Here is a 17853-nt window from a genome sequence, read left to right as displayed (position 1 = left end):
TGAATCTCCAGCATTGTGCAGGGGGTTGGACTAGATGGCCCTGGAGGTCCCTTCCAACCCTATAATTCTAGGACCAGAAATGGACAGCATTTTGCCAGCTGCGTGGATGGGCTGCAAAGCTCCCCCGCCCCCAAATTCTGCTTCACCTCCACACCGAAGTGATATTTTACAAGGCAGGCTTCACAGTGGCACCCGCAGGCACAGAGTCCTGTTCAGCACTGGTATTTATTGCCTGAGAGCTTCCTTGTATCTGCTCTCAGGGAGGGGGAGGGAGAGTATATGCGTGTGGGTACCCACACGCAGCACACCTTGCCTGGCTTCTCTGTGCATTCATTGCAGGGCTGCATGATGACAGCACCGAGGGGTCTATATTTAACACACCTTCCGCCCAGCAAGAAAGGCTTCTCTGTCTCGGTCAGGGAGACAGCCAGTTCTCTGCTACACTCCAAACAACAAAATAGCCACATCCTTGGGAAACATGGAACTGTGTACACAAGTCCTAGTTCAGTGCCGTTTGAAACTTAGAATGGAAACAGCGTGATTGGAGGCCAGCTCTGGGCAAGAGTGAACGGCAGGGGGCTTTGTCACCCGAAAGGACAGGACGATGGCTCCCCACGAGCCCGCTTTTGGCCCCTCCCCCTCCCCTCCCGCCCTACCTTTACAGTGGGGAACCCCTGCTGTGTTCCGTCCTTCACTGAGCCCCGGCTGCCCTCAGTCAGGTAGCGAGCTCGGTGCTGGGTCTCTGGCTGCACCAGTATCTTCAGCTCCTTGCCCTCACTTTTAGAAGGGTACTGACCACATAACAGAGGGCTCTTCTTCCCTCCAGTTGCTTTTGCCACTTCTGATGTTCTGAGGAGTCAAAATAAACCATTGGTCATGTTACCAGAGGCATTCCTCCAAAGACAGCAAGAGCCCAAAGGGCAGGGCACGGGCCTATGAGGTGCTATGGACAGGGAACAGTCGGGAGGAGAAGTCTCTGTCCTCGCACCCTCTCCATATCAGGAAGGAAGCCATCCTACATGTCTAAGGTGATAAAGAGGGCTTCCACTTCAGGACTGGGGTACTGCTGAGTGTGCTGAAGAGAAAGATACACAGCTGCATAGCCAACAATACTAATATAAGCCCAGCCAGCTGACAAGCTACCTGAACTGTGCCATTTCTCCTTTACTGTGACCAGCTGAAGCAAATACTGGTCACTGAATATTGGCTATTTCAAAACTTTCCTGACACCATCTCCCAAAAATACTGTATTATCTAAATATATACCACTAAGCAGAACTCTCACTTCATACGGGAGACCTGAACCCTCGTTGACTAAGATGTCACAAACATCAGCAGTTTTAGAAAAGAGAAAGAGTCCAGTAGGCACCTTAAAGGCTACCAAAATCTGTGGCAGGGTAGGAGCTTTTGTGAGACACTGTTCACTTCTTCAGGCACAGCTAGAATGGGAGTCCATCTATCCTATTTATCGGAAAGTAGAGTGATTAAATAGGACAGATGTACTCTCAGTCTAGCTGTACCTGAAGAGGTGACTCGCGAAAGCTCCTCCCCTGCCACATATTTTGTGAGTCTTTAAGGTGCTACTGGACTCTTGCTCTTTTCTACTGCTAGGGACAAACTACCACGGCTACCCATCTTGATCTATCTCCACGGAAGGCACTGCATTTAGCCATACAGAATGGAAATCCATCAACCTTGTGATATAAGGACGGACTCACGTTCTAGTTGTATCTGAAGACGTGAGCAGTGACTCATGATAACTCCTCCCCTGCCACAAATTTTGTTAGTCTTTAAGGTGCTACTGGACTCTTGCTCTTTTCTACTGCTAGGGACAAACTAACATGGCTACCCATCTTGATCTAGCAGCAGTTTTGAAATGGATACAGCTGAGCCACAAGAAAAGCACTCCTTTAACATGCATACATTAAATTGTGACAAGGCTACTCCCACTGGGGCCATGTGGGTCATACTCCCATTCAGTGCAACTGGCAAATGTTGCTTCTCCCCACTCAAAGAGACTGTGCGTCTTCTGTGGGCCATGACGTTTTTCTTCTACATGCTGAGCACACTCCAACAAAGCTAAATCCATTTAAGACTCCCTGAAGTCAGTAAGAATTAAATTTGCTTAACTTTATTGCATCATGCCCATCTTTTCTCTTTCAAATAAATGTTATTTATAAAGGGTGAAAGGTCATTTTCATCCCAAGCTGAAAAACCAGCACAGGATTTCACTGCATTGGTTCAGATGGAATAATCCACTTTTCTCCCTTCAGCCTGGCCTTTTCAGATGCAAATTAATCAAAACCCTGCCTAGATGTCAGCAATGCAGATTCCGAGTGGCATCCAAGGTGAAGCAGGCAACTCTGGTGCCAAGACGAAGAGCCTGCTTTGCTGCTGACCTTGCAACAGTTCAAGTTTACAGACACACTTGATGGTGATTCTCTGGGGAAGGAGGCTGATTTATTGGTTTTCAGAACCGTCTCTCTCCAACTGGTGTGCCTGCTTTCACAAACACTCAGCCTTTGGCCAGCAGATCTGCAGAGAGGCAGCATACACATGTTCTAAACAAATCTAAATAATAATGCTTGGAAGCTGCACCACACAATCAGTTCCGTAATTGGAACCTATGAGAAGTCCTCCAAAATATGCTTTTTTCTGGCGATCCTAAGGGATCCAGAAAATAACAGACCAGTGTTGAACTAATACTATGGCTCCTGAATCTTAAGAAATCACGGTTAGGCATGCATGTCTAAGAGGCTGCCGAGGAGGCTCCAGAAGTGCTACCAGTCTTTGCTGTCCAGACATGCAGAGCACTAGCAGGGACCGGCACAAGCTGATGTCGACCGAGCAGTTTGTACAGCTGGCATGCCTGGCCACCAATATCCAAGGCCAGCCTTGTGCCCCAAAGGCCAAGGGGCACATTTCTTCTTGCACTCTTGGATGCACACTGAGCATCAGGATATAGGCATGGGAAGCCTAAGCCAATTCTCGTGATCAGGCACCACACCAGGATCCCTTGGTGTCTTATGGGTCTACAATGGGAGCAAGAGGGGCTAACAGAAAAGTTAATAGAAAAAAATGAAGATTGGTATGTTTTCATAGCTGTTTCCAGCACTGGATGCTGTCACAGATGGCCTCGCCAGCAGATCTGTAGATGAAAGACTAAACTCTAGTGACTGCCTGAGAGCCCTGCAAGTTTATCAGGGCCCTATTTCTGCTTGTATCAATGCAATGCAGTATTTATTACCTGAGACTTCACAACACACACATTCAATACCCTCCAGTTGCTTAAAGGCTCTGCAAAAAAAGCTAAACCCTTGCTACCAAAGACTTTTAGCTAGTTCTACATGAACTGCATCTGTGCATTCTTGAAGGCAAGGCATGTTTCAGGATTTGATCTGTCTGCAGGCTCCAAGCACAGCACTGGCCTACCTCTGTGCAATCCCATGCAGCTTTGCCTTGCAGGCTTGCAAATAGAACACACACTGAAGGGGAGACAGACCTGACAAGGGATTATCTTTTGATACGTGCAACCTGTACTAGATATAAACCAACCATAGCAGCAGCTGCAGAAAAACCTACTTTCAAAGAAGTGTTTGGTCAGCTCTTGCATTTGTGGACAGCTCTTGAGGACAGGAATCTTTCAAACCTCATGAGAAATCAAGCTGCTATCTAAAAACAGGCCAGCTGCCTGCCTGAGGTACAGAATCAAAGGACTTGTTTTTGTAGCTTGTGGTTATGGCTCTTTCTGGCTTTGGTGCAACGACACCCTCTCTTTGTAATCTGTACTAATAATGCTAATTCAATACCAGGATTTTAAACCTTAGTCTGTTTGTGGATGTAAAATTCATTGCTGCACAAGCAATGTGTGTAACCAGCAGAAATTCTCTCTATTTCCTATGAGAAGTGGTTAGACGCACGTTGTGTGTGAACTCTCCACAAAACACGTGCACAGGCTTCTTGTCAAACAAGCTGCTTCTCTTTACCAAGGCTCTGCTTCACCATGAAACCAAGAATCATGTCTCCAGCAACCAGAGGCGGATACTCTCAACTAGGTATTATGCACCTCATGCCTCTAATGCCTACATTTTCAGAGTTATTTACAGCAATACCAAATCCCAGACCTAAATAATACATGGCAACTCAACTGGCTAGCTCACGCACGCGTCCCCTTGGCGACAGAAAACGAGGCTTGGAGACCCAGGCTGAAATTTAAAAAGCCCTGATAGCTCACTGGGTGGTCCCTCAGTTGTGGTCCCTCAGCCATGTGGCTGCTGCAAGACGCTAAGGCTCTACTCTAATCTCAGCATCCTTGTGAAGGGGTGGGGGGACTCTGCAAACAAAACACACCAATCTAGCACTGAATTCCAGCAGCCAGTTTGCTGCCCAATGTTACCTGGCACCAAAGTAATGTGAGATTATGCTGCTTTCAGGGACTCCTTACAGCTGCCGGGAGTGACAGACTGCACACAGCTCTAGCCTCCACAAACGGAACTTGCTGCCTGGAAGAACTCGCAACCTCTAACCCTACTCAGCTTTCCTGGCTGATTTGGGATAAAAGCACAAAATGTTTACTGAACTCTCATTTTGTTCTCACAGAGTTATCAGTTGTGCCTAGGAGAACAGAAGACTGTAGGTTGTGCTGGGAGCAAAAGGCTACCCCACCCTACCCAAAAACATCCTTTGGCAGCATCAGGAAAACCACCGTGGACAGTCATCTTTCCCAGGATAAAAGAACATTTTAAAAATATACAGAGCATGTAAAGGAATCCTGCCACCGGATTATGAGGCACAACAACAAGAACAGGATTGTATGCTGATGGGCTGTGGATTGGATCCAAAGGTTTTGCTGGTCAAGCAGAAGACATTTCTGCTCATGCAATCTCCTTTGTGCAGCGACCCACATACGCAGCCTCCCCAAAGGCACTGGAAGTCTCCGGAACCAGTTTTGGGGGGCTGCAAACGAGGGAAAGGGGAAAACAACACACACAACACTCGGAGAAGAACCTTTCTGCTTGCGCAGTGGGATCATCTTTGATTCAAACCATTAACCGTAAACTGCTATGCACTTATGTGAAGAGAGTGTGAAGTGGGAGAGATGAGGAACCACCACCCAGGCATCACCACAAACGATACACACACACACATGCACACAACCGAGAAGCACACAGCGAAATAGGATTAGAGGTTTATTTTTGAAAAAATCAAATACAGAACTGAAGTGACATGGAACACAAATTTGGTTCAGCACATCTTAACATTTTAGTAAGTGTTAATATAACAAGATCAAAATCAGCTGTCTTTAATTGATGGAGCGAGTGAAACAGAAGGAGGCGAAGCGCAGACTTAGATCCTCACAAACAGCTTTGTTTGGAACTGTTGAGGAAGACACGGAGGAGCCGATCTCAGCTTCAGGGGTTATGTTTTTTAACAAGTTTTTTTTTTTTAGTGAAAACCTTCCTATTCACTAACCAGGTTCCAAGGGGAAGTGGCTAGACAACTGTTCCAGGACTTGTTAGTTCAATGGCTGCTAAAACGGCCCACTCTTATGCCACATAAGGGTACTTTGGATTTTAGCATAAGAAACCATAGAACTTATTAAGTGCCCACATCAGCTCTCCCACACATCTGAGAGAAAACCTGAGCTGAACATTAGAAAAAAGTCAAGGTCATGTTTTTAGGGTTTTTTTTTTCTTTTTCAAAATAACACATGTTGATAGAACTTAAAAAGGCAGATACCAACCCATTTCCTGCTTTCAGGTTGCTTTTGCTGTCCGTGCTGAGCTGAGAAAGGACATAGTGAGGAGCTTTGGCACTGTCAGCATCAAAGATATCCATGGTCGATTCTTCACAGTCTCGGCGTTTGATCCCTGGCCTCTGCTTTGGATTTCGTTTTCGTGATTTACGCGGCACCTCAGTGTTATCATTGTAGGAACTGGTGCTCATGTTACTGAAGTTGGAGGGGGAATCCTCCATCCACATGCTGCAGCTCTGCTCGGACTCCAACGTGCACCCCTCATCCTGGCAGGACATCTGGCTGTTGTCCAGCAAGTCTTCTGGTGGTGGCGAGATGTACAAGACCGTGTTTCTCTTCGGGGTGGACTGTGGCTGCTGCTGCTGCTGCTGCTGGGCTGTGTGATTGGTTAACTGGTTGTCACTTACCCCTCGGTTACTTACCCCCATGGCTGAGGAGCAGCTCTCCACTTGCATAGCTTTGCTGTCAGTGACTGAGGTAGAGTAAATGGTGGGGCTGGAAGAGGTGGTAAAGGAGCTGCAAGCACCGCCCATGGAGGAAGAGGAAGGAGCTGAAGAAGCATCTGCGGTGTACAATTCAGAAGTAAATACAGGGCACATGTTCCCAACTGTGCTGGCTATAGCAGTCCCTTTGAAATAATGTGATTGGTCAACTGATTTTTCCCCCAAATGAATATTTGGAATTTGGCTAGTTTCGAATTTAAACACTTCAAGCAATACAAGGCTTAAGCAACAAAAAAAGTATTCGGGAAGTGTTCAAACGGTACTTCCATTTCCACAAGTATGTGCGGCAATCAGGCTTTTTAAACATTTCCTTTAAGTCATAAAAAGGCTGCAAGCAAACAAGAGCACTTTTATTGCCTCAGCAGGACTGAGCAAATTCAAGCCATTTTTATCTAAATCCCCAACACAAGATGGAGAATGCTTGTAGGCCACATTCAGTGCCAATCATTCAGCATTTGAAATTTTTGAAAAAGGTGGGACTGTGCTTAGCCACAAAATATTAAAATAAGTTTCTAACCTATGAAGCAGAGAACTACAGGTCATTTTTAATGCAGACACTCCCTGCTTCAGAGGCAAATCCTGGAATAAAAATATGAGAAAATAAATGAGAAAAGAGCTGCTGGTTATTCCAGATATCAATTATTAAATGAAAAATAAAATATAGAAGTAACTTAACTGTAACAAAATGGAACTGGTACCAATCACTATTTTATGGCCTTTGGACAAATTGCATCACCTGAGATTTTAAATCAGAGCATGCTCAGCACTTAAAGGCAAGAGACGGAGTTCTGCGCCTCCCTTCTAGGAACATGTTAGTTGAGCTTCTGAAAGACATGGTGAGCAGGCCATGCCTCAGTGAAGTGAGACTCTGCCCGAGAGCAAGCTGGAGCAGCGGAGGAGGAGAGCTGGATGGAATAACAGCTATGAGAAGGATTTCTGAAAAGCAGCGCAGGCAAGAAGGGGGCTTAGATACAAAAGGGTCTGTCCACTAAGCCTTCAAAGAACAGCTCCGACTGAAGCAGACTGTGGACCTCCTGCCACACTCCGGATTTGTCCCGGAACACAGAAACAAAAATGGCATCAACAGGTTAACTTGAGATATTCACCTATCTTTGAATCATGCACTAACTAGTAGCCATTTTCTTTACTAAATATGGAAGATGGTAGCTGCTGGAGAGAGCAAAAGGGTGTTTCGACACTTCTGTGAAAGAAGAATTCTGATGGTGACATTAATTCTGGAGTATAAAACCTCAATTCTTTATTCTGGCCAATGAAGACCATTGCAGATTTTGTTTTGTTTTTCTAAATGCACTGAATGGGCAACTTGCATGTTCATCTCACACACTGCCATCTTGGCTGAGTTAAAGCATTACTACTGCAGTAGGAAACCCAAGAAATGTAGACCAAGATCAAAGCAGACTGGTCTTCTATTTAGTTTTAGTTGCCAAAGTTTCAGAAGAAAATTTATCAGTCAGTTCGGTACCAGCACATTGTCCCACAACCCATATCCAACCAATCTCTGCAATAATCTGGAGCTATTGAGTGATACCAGTTCCATTTTCTGAGTCTGTTCCTTGGCAAATGCAGTGGCTGAAACTGGAAGATTCAGTCACTCAAAACTGCATTTCATTTAAAAAAAACACTTTTCAAATCCTTTTTGTATTCATGCATTAATGCAGTGCTTTAGATGTAAAATTTGCTCATTTCAGTGACTATGTAGAGTTGCTGATTTGCAGCCACTTTGCTTTAAATAGATTGCTACCCGACATTTGGTTTTGTTAAAACAGTACTAATTTTCATTAAGTTTGTAAACTCCCACCCACTCTGGAACACCAGTATGCAGCTTGCATATCTTAGGTGTTTGCTGCTTTCTTTCTGCATGCTTAATAATTTCCCCAGTGCATGCATTACACCTAAGGTATGCAATGTGCTTCCCCTTTCTGGGATCAGTCCCCCCAAAGGAAACCCCATGCAGAACATCATCATCTTTGGATGGCTGTCCCAGACAAAGATGATAATAAAATGGTCATGCAAGTTGGGAGATTGCCTTGTCTTCAAGCAAGGTGCAAAGAGCTCATTCGCTGAGCCTGTGACTAGCCCACTATTCTGGCAAAAGTTTCCTTCAGCAAAGACAGCAGGTTAAACATTGTGTTGGCGCTGGCAAAGAAGCAACCATGCATCTATTCAAAGTGGAATGATTTACACCAGTCCATACTGGGGTGGGTATGCCCAGCAGGAAGCATTTATAGACTAATATCCTATTCAAAAAGCCAATGATTGCTTTGACTAAATAAAATTATGATGATGGACACACGTACCCTCCTCCAAGTGGAATTCCCTCTAAAGCGGTTGCATGAGGAATTTAGAAAGAATGATGCTGCTGCTCTTACATAGGTCATCAGGGCCCTACTCTTCTATCACTAGCCCTGAGCAACAGTTCTGCAGATCACAACCAAGACAGTTCAGGTGATCTAAACAAGTGCTTGGTTTACTCAATAGTCACAGCAGTGTCAAGTCAGATGCTTGACTCTTTGGATGCTTAAAGCGAAGTTTAGCTAAAACACCAGAGAAGAGGAAAGCATGTGAGTCATCATGGAGGATAACCTAGAGCTGCCTTATCCTACAGTTGTGGTTGAAGCCAGGTGGTAGACGTCCTCCTCCTGAGGCTGAATGAGGCTCAGCCAGAGCAAAAGGCTGAGCATCACTGAGATGAACCAAGCAATTTGGATGCAATGTGAACTAAGCATGACCTTGAAGAGTTTAAAATGTAATGGCTCGCCCTTAGCTGATCTCACAGAACGAAGTTCTCTCAGTCCAACTTTAAAATACATTCTAAACCACCCCAAAGGATTTAGAAAAATTTTGAAGCCAACTCTCACCCCTCCCCCCCTTGCAAAAAATGGGCAGCCACTGAGAAGTGAGCCCAAAGGAAGATTTAGAAAAATTTAGAAGCCAACTCTCACCCCTCCCCCCCCTGCAAAAAATGGGCAGCCACTGAGAAGTGAGCTACACAATTAGCTTAAGAACTTGTCATCTCACTGGGCATCTTTACGCTGGACAACACACCATCTTCCCATTAAGCCTCCCCCCTTTCACTCTAGGATGGAAGGGATGCCTCAAGAAGCACAAACTCACTGTTGGGGGATGGTTGCATAATTTTACTGCGTTTTGGGAAATACAAGATGAAACACAAATATGGATCAGTTACATCTTAAAGCCATTCTATACATCAACACATGGAAGCTGCCTCCAACTGAGCCAGGCCACCAGTCAACACAGGTCAGTACGGAATGCTCTGGCACAGCGCAAAGTCCGGGCCACCCTCTTCTCCATGCTGCAGGGCATCTCCCTTGGCAAGGCTGCATGAGCTCACAGCCTATCAACATGGCCAAAGGCAGGTTTGAACCTTAAATGTCCTTTCCCTTTTTATGGCAGCAAAGTGGGATTTGTTGGAGCCTCCCCTTTCCCCTCCTCTGAACTGGAATCAGGAGCTGACAAAGAGGCCCAATTAGCTACTGGAGTTACTAACTGAAGCGATCCTAGCCTCCCAAGGATGTAGAGTGCCGAGATCATACATAAGCCCTTTGAAAATTCTGTCCTTCATCCACTAACTGCTAGCTGCAAAGTGATAGCTGCTATTTTTAGGCAAAGGCTGAAGGAAGCCGAGTCCACCAGGGCACAAAGATTCTCAAACCAAACAAGTGTCAGTCTCGTGTTGAGAAGGTATCTGGCAACTCCCTTCTACACAAGACGTCTCCCACTGTGGAGAGAGTAAGAGCAAAGGCCTGAAGTGCCTGTCAGGTTTCTAAACCTTGTATGTCAGCAGTGACTAAGCACAAGCAGCTGATGGGCAAATCTGCTGCTTTCCAGAACCCTAGCATGCATGTCGTGCTCTTCAGGAAAGAGAATGAAAAAATGAGCATTCAACAACAAAGGGATTCCAACAGGCCCAAGCCTCAGAACCTGTCCCTACATTGGTGTCATTTATGATGCCTGGCAGAATCCGCTTTCAGTATTATCTAAAGCTTTTGTGTCAATTAATTTTGCAGGGCCAGTTGACGCAGAGAGGCAGTTTTGAAGTGCCACTGTCAAAGGCAGATGTGTGAACCAAGATGTACAAAGTGGCTGCAAACCTGCTTTCAACACCTTACATGCCAGCTTGGGCTTTCTATTTTTCTTCAGCTTTATTTACTGAAGTAAAGTCAAAAGCTTTACAAGAGTTTAACTTCAATCAGTCAATCCACTATTTAGAAAAAAAACAAAAAGAAAAAGAAAGGAAAAAGACTTAAGAAGTCTGAAAACGAGACCGACCTACACCCTGGGTGAGATTGGATGGGTTAAGTGTCTCTCGCACTATTTGTCTTCACTATTGACAGACACTGTCACACAACCCACCACACGATGCCTGCCTCTGAATGGCGGAGCTAGAATGCAAGTTAAGTGTATTAATAGAGAAAACAACTAGCATCCCAGCACATATCATCAAGCAATCCAATTTACTTCACAAATTCAAGACAATTCAAAGTAGGCTGGTTACTTACATTAAGCCCCAAATTCCCCCTTATGTTCACATGCCAAAAACAAATTGCATTTAAGAGAATAAGTGCAGGATTCAGTCTGCTTTGACAGACAGAAAACCCGTCACTTCAGCACTCATCTTTACAGGTGCACAAGTGGTTATTTCTTACCTGGGATTTTTGCTGGGTGACTCGTGTTCACCAATTCAGACAACGGGGCCTGCCACTCAACAGTGACAAGCTGCTGCAGCCAGTTAGCAAGCTGGAATTCTGAATCCTCACAGTGACTGCTTTTCACCCCAGCTTCCTCCCAGACAGAAAGCAGATGAGTTCTGCTGTGGTATCTTGCCTGATGTCTGTTTCTCAAGCTCCCCTAAGCTACTCAAAATTGCTATCCTGAGTTCTGAAGCTGGTGAGAAACATATCCATGTTCAAACTATCACAGAACTGCTTAATCAGCAAAAACACACAAACTATTCCCTGTAAGGATAGGATCGTAGCTAACATACAAAGTCATCCAAAACAGCAGCTCCTACAAGAAACGTGTCTCGTTTATAGGTTTTAGGAAATTTAAATTAAAATCTGTCAGTTTTTTAAAAAAGGTTTTCTAGATAAAAACAGAGGTACACTGACGAATAAAAGGTCATCTTTCACTGAATCCAGGAGACAGAAAGAGTAGGTAAAACTTGTTACAGGTGCAACCTTTCCATATGGTACATGCCAACTCAGGAAGATAAAGCAGTCCTTCCTAAAACAATCATCTGATGTCACCTAAGCACCAGGTTCTCCTGGGCTTGCCTCTTGGATCATTTATGTGCTAATGCAAGCCCAAGACTACTCAACAGGAATACCAGGCACTGCACCAACATGCAGGAGATGAGCAGTTATAGCATACCTTCAGCCTGCATTCCCAAAAACAAAACAAACCATCCCATCCCCTACAAAACACTGTGCTTTATTCTTTGCATTCTCAGTGATCTTTGTTAATTCACTTGCCAATTTGTTAATTCAGAAGAATATGAAACTATCAGAATAATCTCAGTACTCGTTTAGCAGCAAGAGCTGAACTAAACCCAAGGCCTCATTAACAGTTTCACCTTTGAAATATTTTTCCCAAACAAAAAGAAAAGAGGAAGACGTTCCAGCTCTTAAAGAGATAATCCAAGGAAGACATATCTCAGTTCTTATAAGCAGAAATAAAGTGAAGGCCATTTCAAAGTCTTCCTCATATTCAGTGTCCAAAAAACTACTTATCCATAACATGACAGAAATGGGTACTTCTGATTAGCAGACTTTTGCAGTAACTGCTAAAACAAGCCAGAAAATTCTGAAATAAATTTTACTTCACTACAAACCTAAAATTAAAAAAGGCTGAAATAAAAATTAAAGCTGTACCTAATCATGCATTTCCAACACTAAGCATGCTAAACAGAATAAAGGTAAACTACCTCTGGCCTTTCCTCCACCTTCCAAAGTTATGGCCTCTCTTTAAAGAAAGATGTGCATAGCATGTTTAAGAGATCTGCTGCAGTGCCATAAAGTTTTACATCCAACGGTGAAATATTTGTGTGGCAAATCGGAGGAAGGTTACTCCTTACACACACACTTTCATAGCATTTTCTCACCCTCCATGCCTCTCTTACAGAACAGTTCACAACTCTGGGACACAAAACACAGGGGTGACTGAACTCTTGCACCTTTTAGCAAGAGACTGAGACTGCACAGGAAAAGCACTTCAAATATAAAGATATTTCCTTTGTACAAGCCCCCCTGCCCACACCCCAGGTTCAGGAGGTAGGCACCTTTTCTTCCCATGAAATAGGCAGAGGGCTATCTGGAAATTCCAGTTTGCTAGTTGGCTGATCTGTAAAGAAACCCGCTGTCTGAATGGATGAACATGAAACACACCTTTTAACGTGAAAATAATCAAATGTGCTCTTGAAAGGCAATTGCCAAGACTCCATTAATTTTTTTAACTGATTTGCAAATTGGAAGCCAAACATTAATAGCAGAACTAGCAGTCTGTTCCTGCAGGCCCTCATACCTGAAATCAGCCAATCCTGTTCCTCCAGAAATCTGAAGTTAACTGCAGCAAACCTTTTTGTAACCCGTGTATGTGTGTCCCAAAACCTCAGATCAAAGCACTGAGACAGACTTGGGGCAATCTGATTTGCAGCCCATGACTAGGGAAGCAGAGAACACATGAAGTTAAGTTTCAAGTGAGGAAAGACTGGCATCGGCAAAGGTAACTGCATCAGTGAGCTTAAAGAAGGGAGGGGGATCTTTTGTGTCGCACAGAACACCACTGTAGCTCCGCAGCCAACTTTTGAAAAGATGGTTTGAAGCGATAAATTTGGGGTCCTGCTATCATCTGTAAGACTCATTTCAAGATAAGCCAGATCAGACACAACAGGCTTACACAAAACAAACCATGAGATTTGTTTTCAGGACACACAGGAACATACTCCCACAACGCTGGATTGTCCAAGGTCACCTTTCCCTCCCAGCCATTTGACATTGTGAACAGCTAAAATCTTTCCTATTTGCCTGAAAGAAGCAGCGGAGTGGGGGGGGGCCGCCCTCCTGGCCACTGTCTGAAACTTATTCTGTCTCCGAGTCCCCACCCGAGGCTACCCTGAGAGAATGTAACCAAGCAGGTTATTTCTCCAGAAGACATGGACAGGCAGGCAGAACAGCTCTGTACAAGGCAATATGGCCACTCCGGGGTCAACTGTGTAAAGAGAAGAGACGCTTCCCTGTGCTTTCCACTTCAGCCTCAAGGCGCTGGTCCAGTGGAGCAAACAATCTACAGAGCACTGGACAAACAGCAGTCACAGCCACTTCTGCTAGCCAGTCAAGCTACTTTACCCAGCCTGGAGAAGCACATGGCTGGGCACACTCAGAAATGTGACCACCACCTCCCCAGGAAGAAATAACCAGCAGGAGGATGGCATGCATGGCATTCTGACCAGCCAGTGAAGGTCACCCTGATTTCCAGGACTCAGGAGGCCCCTGCTACAATTCAGCCACTAGCCAGGGACCCTCCGCTGGAGCCTTCCGACCTGCTTGCAAGGAAGGAGTACCCGTGCTCTGGCTCGGGTCTTTCCCCCCTCCCACTCCGGGAGGCGCTCTGGACCTACAGTTATTTTAAAGACTCTCCCAACTGCCCTCCACGTAATAATGTTAGATCAAGGCTGCATTTAAGTGATGAGAGAAATGGATTACCATGCTGACCCTCCAGCTGCACTTCAAGCTGCCCTCTACCTATCAGCACCTATATATTTTCTGAAGAGTGTGTTTTTCCCAGTGGCTCGATGACTTCCTCAGCATCCAAATGAAGTCCTTCATGAAGGCTGCAAACATGTTTTGGCAACCTCATACGTGGGGTAATTCCCTTCACTACCCTTTTTTGGGGGGGCGGGGAGTTTCTCGCCAAGCCATTTGAATGTAAAGACCTGGGCAAACAAAGCATTGCTCTTACAGTCATCTCATCTCACTCTGTACACTTTTCAGTCCTGCTCACTTCTTTCTGCATATTTTTGCAGCACATTAACGTTAACCCTGCAGTTTCCAGTCACTCTATAGTGAAGCAACTGGTCCCTGCTGAATACATGGGAGTTAGACTCCGCTGTGCCTAGACCCAGTCCTTCAGCCATGCAAACAGACCAAGGTCTCGCAGTTCTTCTAGCCCACACTTCCAGGGAAGATTACTGTGATGTGAAGGTGAACCGTATGCTACCAGTTCGGAAACTTTACAGGACACAAATCACAGCAATCCAAGAGAATTATTTTGGGATGGAGTCTTTACAAATGAACTAAAGATGTATTTATGCCATACTTATATGCTGAAAAGAATCTGCTACCCAAAATGAATGCTGTCCTGAAAATTCCTTTGGATTCTATTATTACGGTCCTTAATCTAACACTCTCGTAGCTACGAAGACTACTTCTTTTCCATTTTAAGCGAACTCTGTGTGTTCAGTTTTTGAAAGGAAGTGGATTGACTGTCAAGACAATTAAAGCTGCCCAGAAGTAACAGACATTCAGTTCTCCTTATCAAGACCATCAAAAGTGTGAAAATGACATTAAAATACAGAAGCCAATAGTTACATTCATCTGTGGATTTAAAGCGTTTGTTCATTTCCCAAAAATTCACTTAAATGAAGTAGACTTTAAGTGTAAAACAAGTGATGCTGTTTCAGATCTTCCATAACACACAATTAAATCCACAGATTTCGTTAGAAAAAGTCTTAAAATACACCAACATTGAGCAGTGCTGTAAAGTTTCTACATCAAGTTTAAATCTTGCACTCTCAAACCAAGTGGATGCTTTTCCACAGAAGCCCTTTCTGGATCACTTGGTTCTGCTATTCTCTGCTAGAAAAACCTTAGGGGTATTACAGAGTATACCCGCTGGGGTCATCCATGTAATTTTGGGCCAGAAGGACAAAGACCCCCCAAAATAATCTAATATTGAGAATAGTCCAAAGGTAAAGACAGAAGCTTTCCAGATGTACATCCAATGCTGACAAGAACTCTGATGTCATCTGGCCAGATCAGGCAAGCTGTAACAAAAGCTGCCCATATTTTTAAAGAGATGTGCGGAGTTTTATAAAAACCCACACTACACCAAACGGGGGTCCTCTCAAGCATGTGTCTGAAACAGTGCCTCACACAAGGCATTGCTTAATCTTTGGATTCAATTCAATGTGTAATTTGTGAATTTAGCTGACATCAATTGTCCCTTTATATACCTTTTAAGCAATGAAGAGATCGTACAATAATGTGGCTTAGCCACAAAATCTTTGCAGAGGGAGAAACACTATTTGTCATTGCATAACATCACAGAAACCACAAACCCAAAACATTGTTGCACGTTCTATTTTCTGCCCTGGGCTGCAAAGCAGTATTTGCTAGCATACTCTAACTCAGTTCTAAATTGGCAGCTATCACATCCAAAAAGAATAAATTTGAGGAGTCAGGCACCATATCTAGAGCATAAAAATGTGCCAAAAGCAGAGCAGAATATAAAGATCCTGCATTTGTTAGAATTATGCACCTTCCCACAAAGGTTTAAGGTGGAGCATGTGACATTTCATCTGCCTAACCTCTTTCTTGGGATTTTTAAGACTGCAAACTTTTCCAGCACTGCTCATGTTGTCAAAAATATTAATATGCACTTTAAACGTAATTTGATCAAAGGGAAGTACTTACCAGCAGCAACTACACCTGGAGGAGGCGAACCTGCCTCACCACCACTTGTTTGACTCATGGATGCTACCGAGAGTTCTCTGGAGGGCGGTAACTGCAACTCTTTTGGGAGAAGGTCATAGACAGATTCTGAAAGGGGAAAAGAAAAATATGTTTAAGGCTGGAACCAAGGGGTCCATATTTTAGTAATGCAGCACATCATGCCAGCAATTGCAGAGATCTCTGGTTAGTGAAATCCAGGAGACAGAAGACAGCTTACCCTCACCACCAGTGAAACATGTTCTACACCTCTGCATGGCAGATAAGGACACAAAGAGAATCAGGCTATTAGACAAAACGTCAGGAGAAAACTAAACCAATCTATCCGTATCTTTAAAAAACGTCATAAGCCCCTCTCTACCATGACAATCATTCAAACAATCATCCCGTTCCCCACGCTCAGTCAGGCTTTGGGCATATTTCTTGAACAGCATATCCACCCACGTTGTCAGACTGCAAACCAGGTCCTGTGACATGGGTTCACTCTTCAAAGAAGGGTTAGATTACTTGAAATTTGTTTAAAATATTTTTATGCTACCTCAACAAAAATATTCCCAAGGTGTCCTACAAAAAAATTAACAAATACCAAGTTGAAATTTGGGAGTGTGGGATAAGAATGCCAGTGATTTTAACGCAATGAAATAAAATACTTGATTTAAATAAGATTTCAAAAAAATGTTTATGTATAAACTTTGTGGCTCTTCCAAATTAAATCTATCGTACAAACATGCTTGACAAATAACTGTACATTTTATTTATGGCCCACTAAATTCAAGACTTAAAAACAAGCCAGGGAAAACATCTGACCTATAAAACAAAGTGCCATGAATAAAATAATAGTCAAGTATGAAGACCAAGCAAATCTCCCCACATGAGAGAAACCAGGAGGCGTGACTCTGTTATCTCATCAAGATTACCCACTGATCTGGTCGAGATCACTGGTCCAGAATACAGTGGTGTGAATTCTCATAGGAACTCTACTGACAGCACATATTCAACCGTTGCTCCGCTGGCTGCACTGGCTCCAGATTGAATACTGGACCAGATTCAAGGTTTTGGTATTGATCTGGGACCAACGCATCTAGGGGACCACCTCTCTTCGTATATCCCCCAAAGAGCATTACGCTCAAGGGATAAGCAACTGTGGGTGATCCCTGGCCCAAAAAGTATCCAGCGTAGATAGATTGTTTTGGTATTGATCTGGGACCAACTCTCTTCGTATATTCCCCAAAGAGCATTACGCTCAAGGGATAAGCAACTGTGGGTGATCCCTGGCCCAAAAAGTATCCAGCTGTCCTCAATCAGAGCCAGGGCCTTCTTGGCCCTGGCACCGACCTGGTGGAACTCTCTGGCAGTTTGGTGTAGTGGTTAGGAGTGCAGACTCTAATCTGGGAGAACTGGGTTTGATTCCCCACTCCTCCATATGAAGCTGCTGGTGTGACCTTGGGCAAGCCATAGTTCTCTCAGAGCTATTCTCTCAAGGGCAGTTTCTCAGAAGGGCTTTCTCAGCCTCACCTACCTCATGGGGTGTCTGTTGTGGGGATAGGAAGGGAAGGAGACCGTAAACTGCTCTGAGACTCCAAGTGAAGGGTGGGGTCTAAATCCAATCTCTTCTTCTGCTGAATGACATCCATGCCCTGCGGGACCTAAATCAGTTACACAGGGCTTGTAAGACAGAGATGTTCTGCCAGGACTATGGTTGGGGACAGCAATATTTTTAAGCTAACCTGGCTCCTTCCTTCCTTCTCCCCAAACCAGGAAAGGATACTAAATTGTGTGTTTGTTAGCACCATCTGAAACTGTCAGCTGAATTGTTAAGCCTATTTTA

The 17853-nt window shown here is 44.3% G+C and overlaps 1 protein-coding gene across 2 annotated transcripts in view; it reads right to left on the bottom strand.

Annotated features, from left to right (window-relative positions):
• Positions 1 to 16089, bottom strand: part of NFAT5 (nuclear factor of activated T-cells 5, tonicity-responsive) — a 35684-nt gene extending 19595 nt beyond the window's left edge. Inside the window, exons 1-3 of one of the 2 annotated variants that reach the window (XM_015406734.1) lie at positions 15990 to 16089; positions 5744 to 6317; positions 657 to 849 (exon numbers count right to left, since the gene is read on the bottom strand). In XM_015406734.1, the coding sequence (XP_015262220.1) occupies positions 657 to 849; positions 5744 to 6317; positions 15990 to 16047 (825 nt within the window). In that variant the 5' untranslated portion in view covers positions 16048 to 16089. Of the gene's footprint in view, positions 1 to 656; positions 850 to 5743; positions 6318 to 6775; positions 6792 to 15989 lie in introns of those variants that run through there. The other variant, XM_015406733.1, reaches the window with a different exon arrangement.
• Between the last annotated feature and the right edge of the window lie 1764 nt (positions 16090 to 17853).

The sequence above is a fragment of the Gekko japonicus genome, unplaced genomic scaffold, assembly GCF_001447785.1.
Source record: "Gekko japonicus isolate JY-2015 unplaced genomic scaffold, Gekko_japonicus_V1.1 scaffold386, whole genome shotgun sequence".
Lineage (NCBI taxonomy): Eukaryota > Metazoa > Chordata > Lepidosauria > Squamata > Gekkonidae > Gekko > Gekko japonicus.
This window is presented reverse-complemented; position numbering and strand designations above follow the sequence as displayed.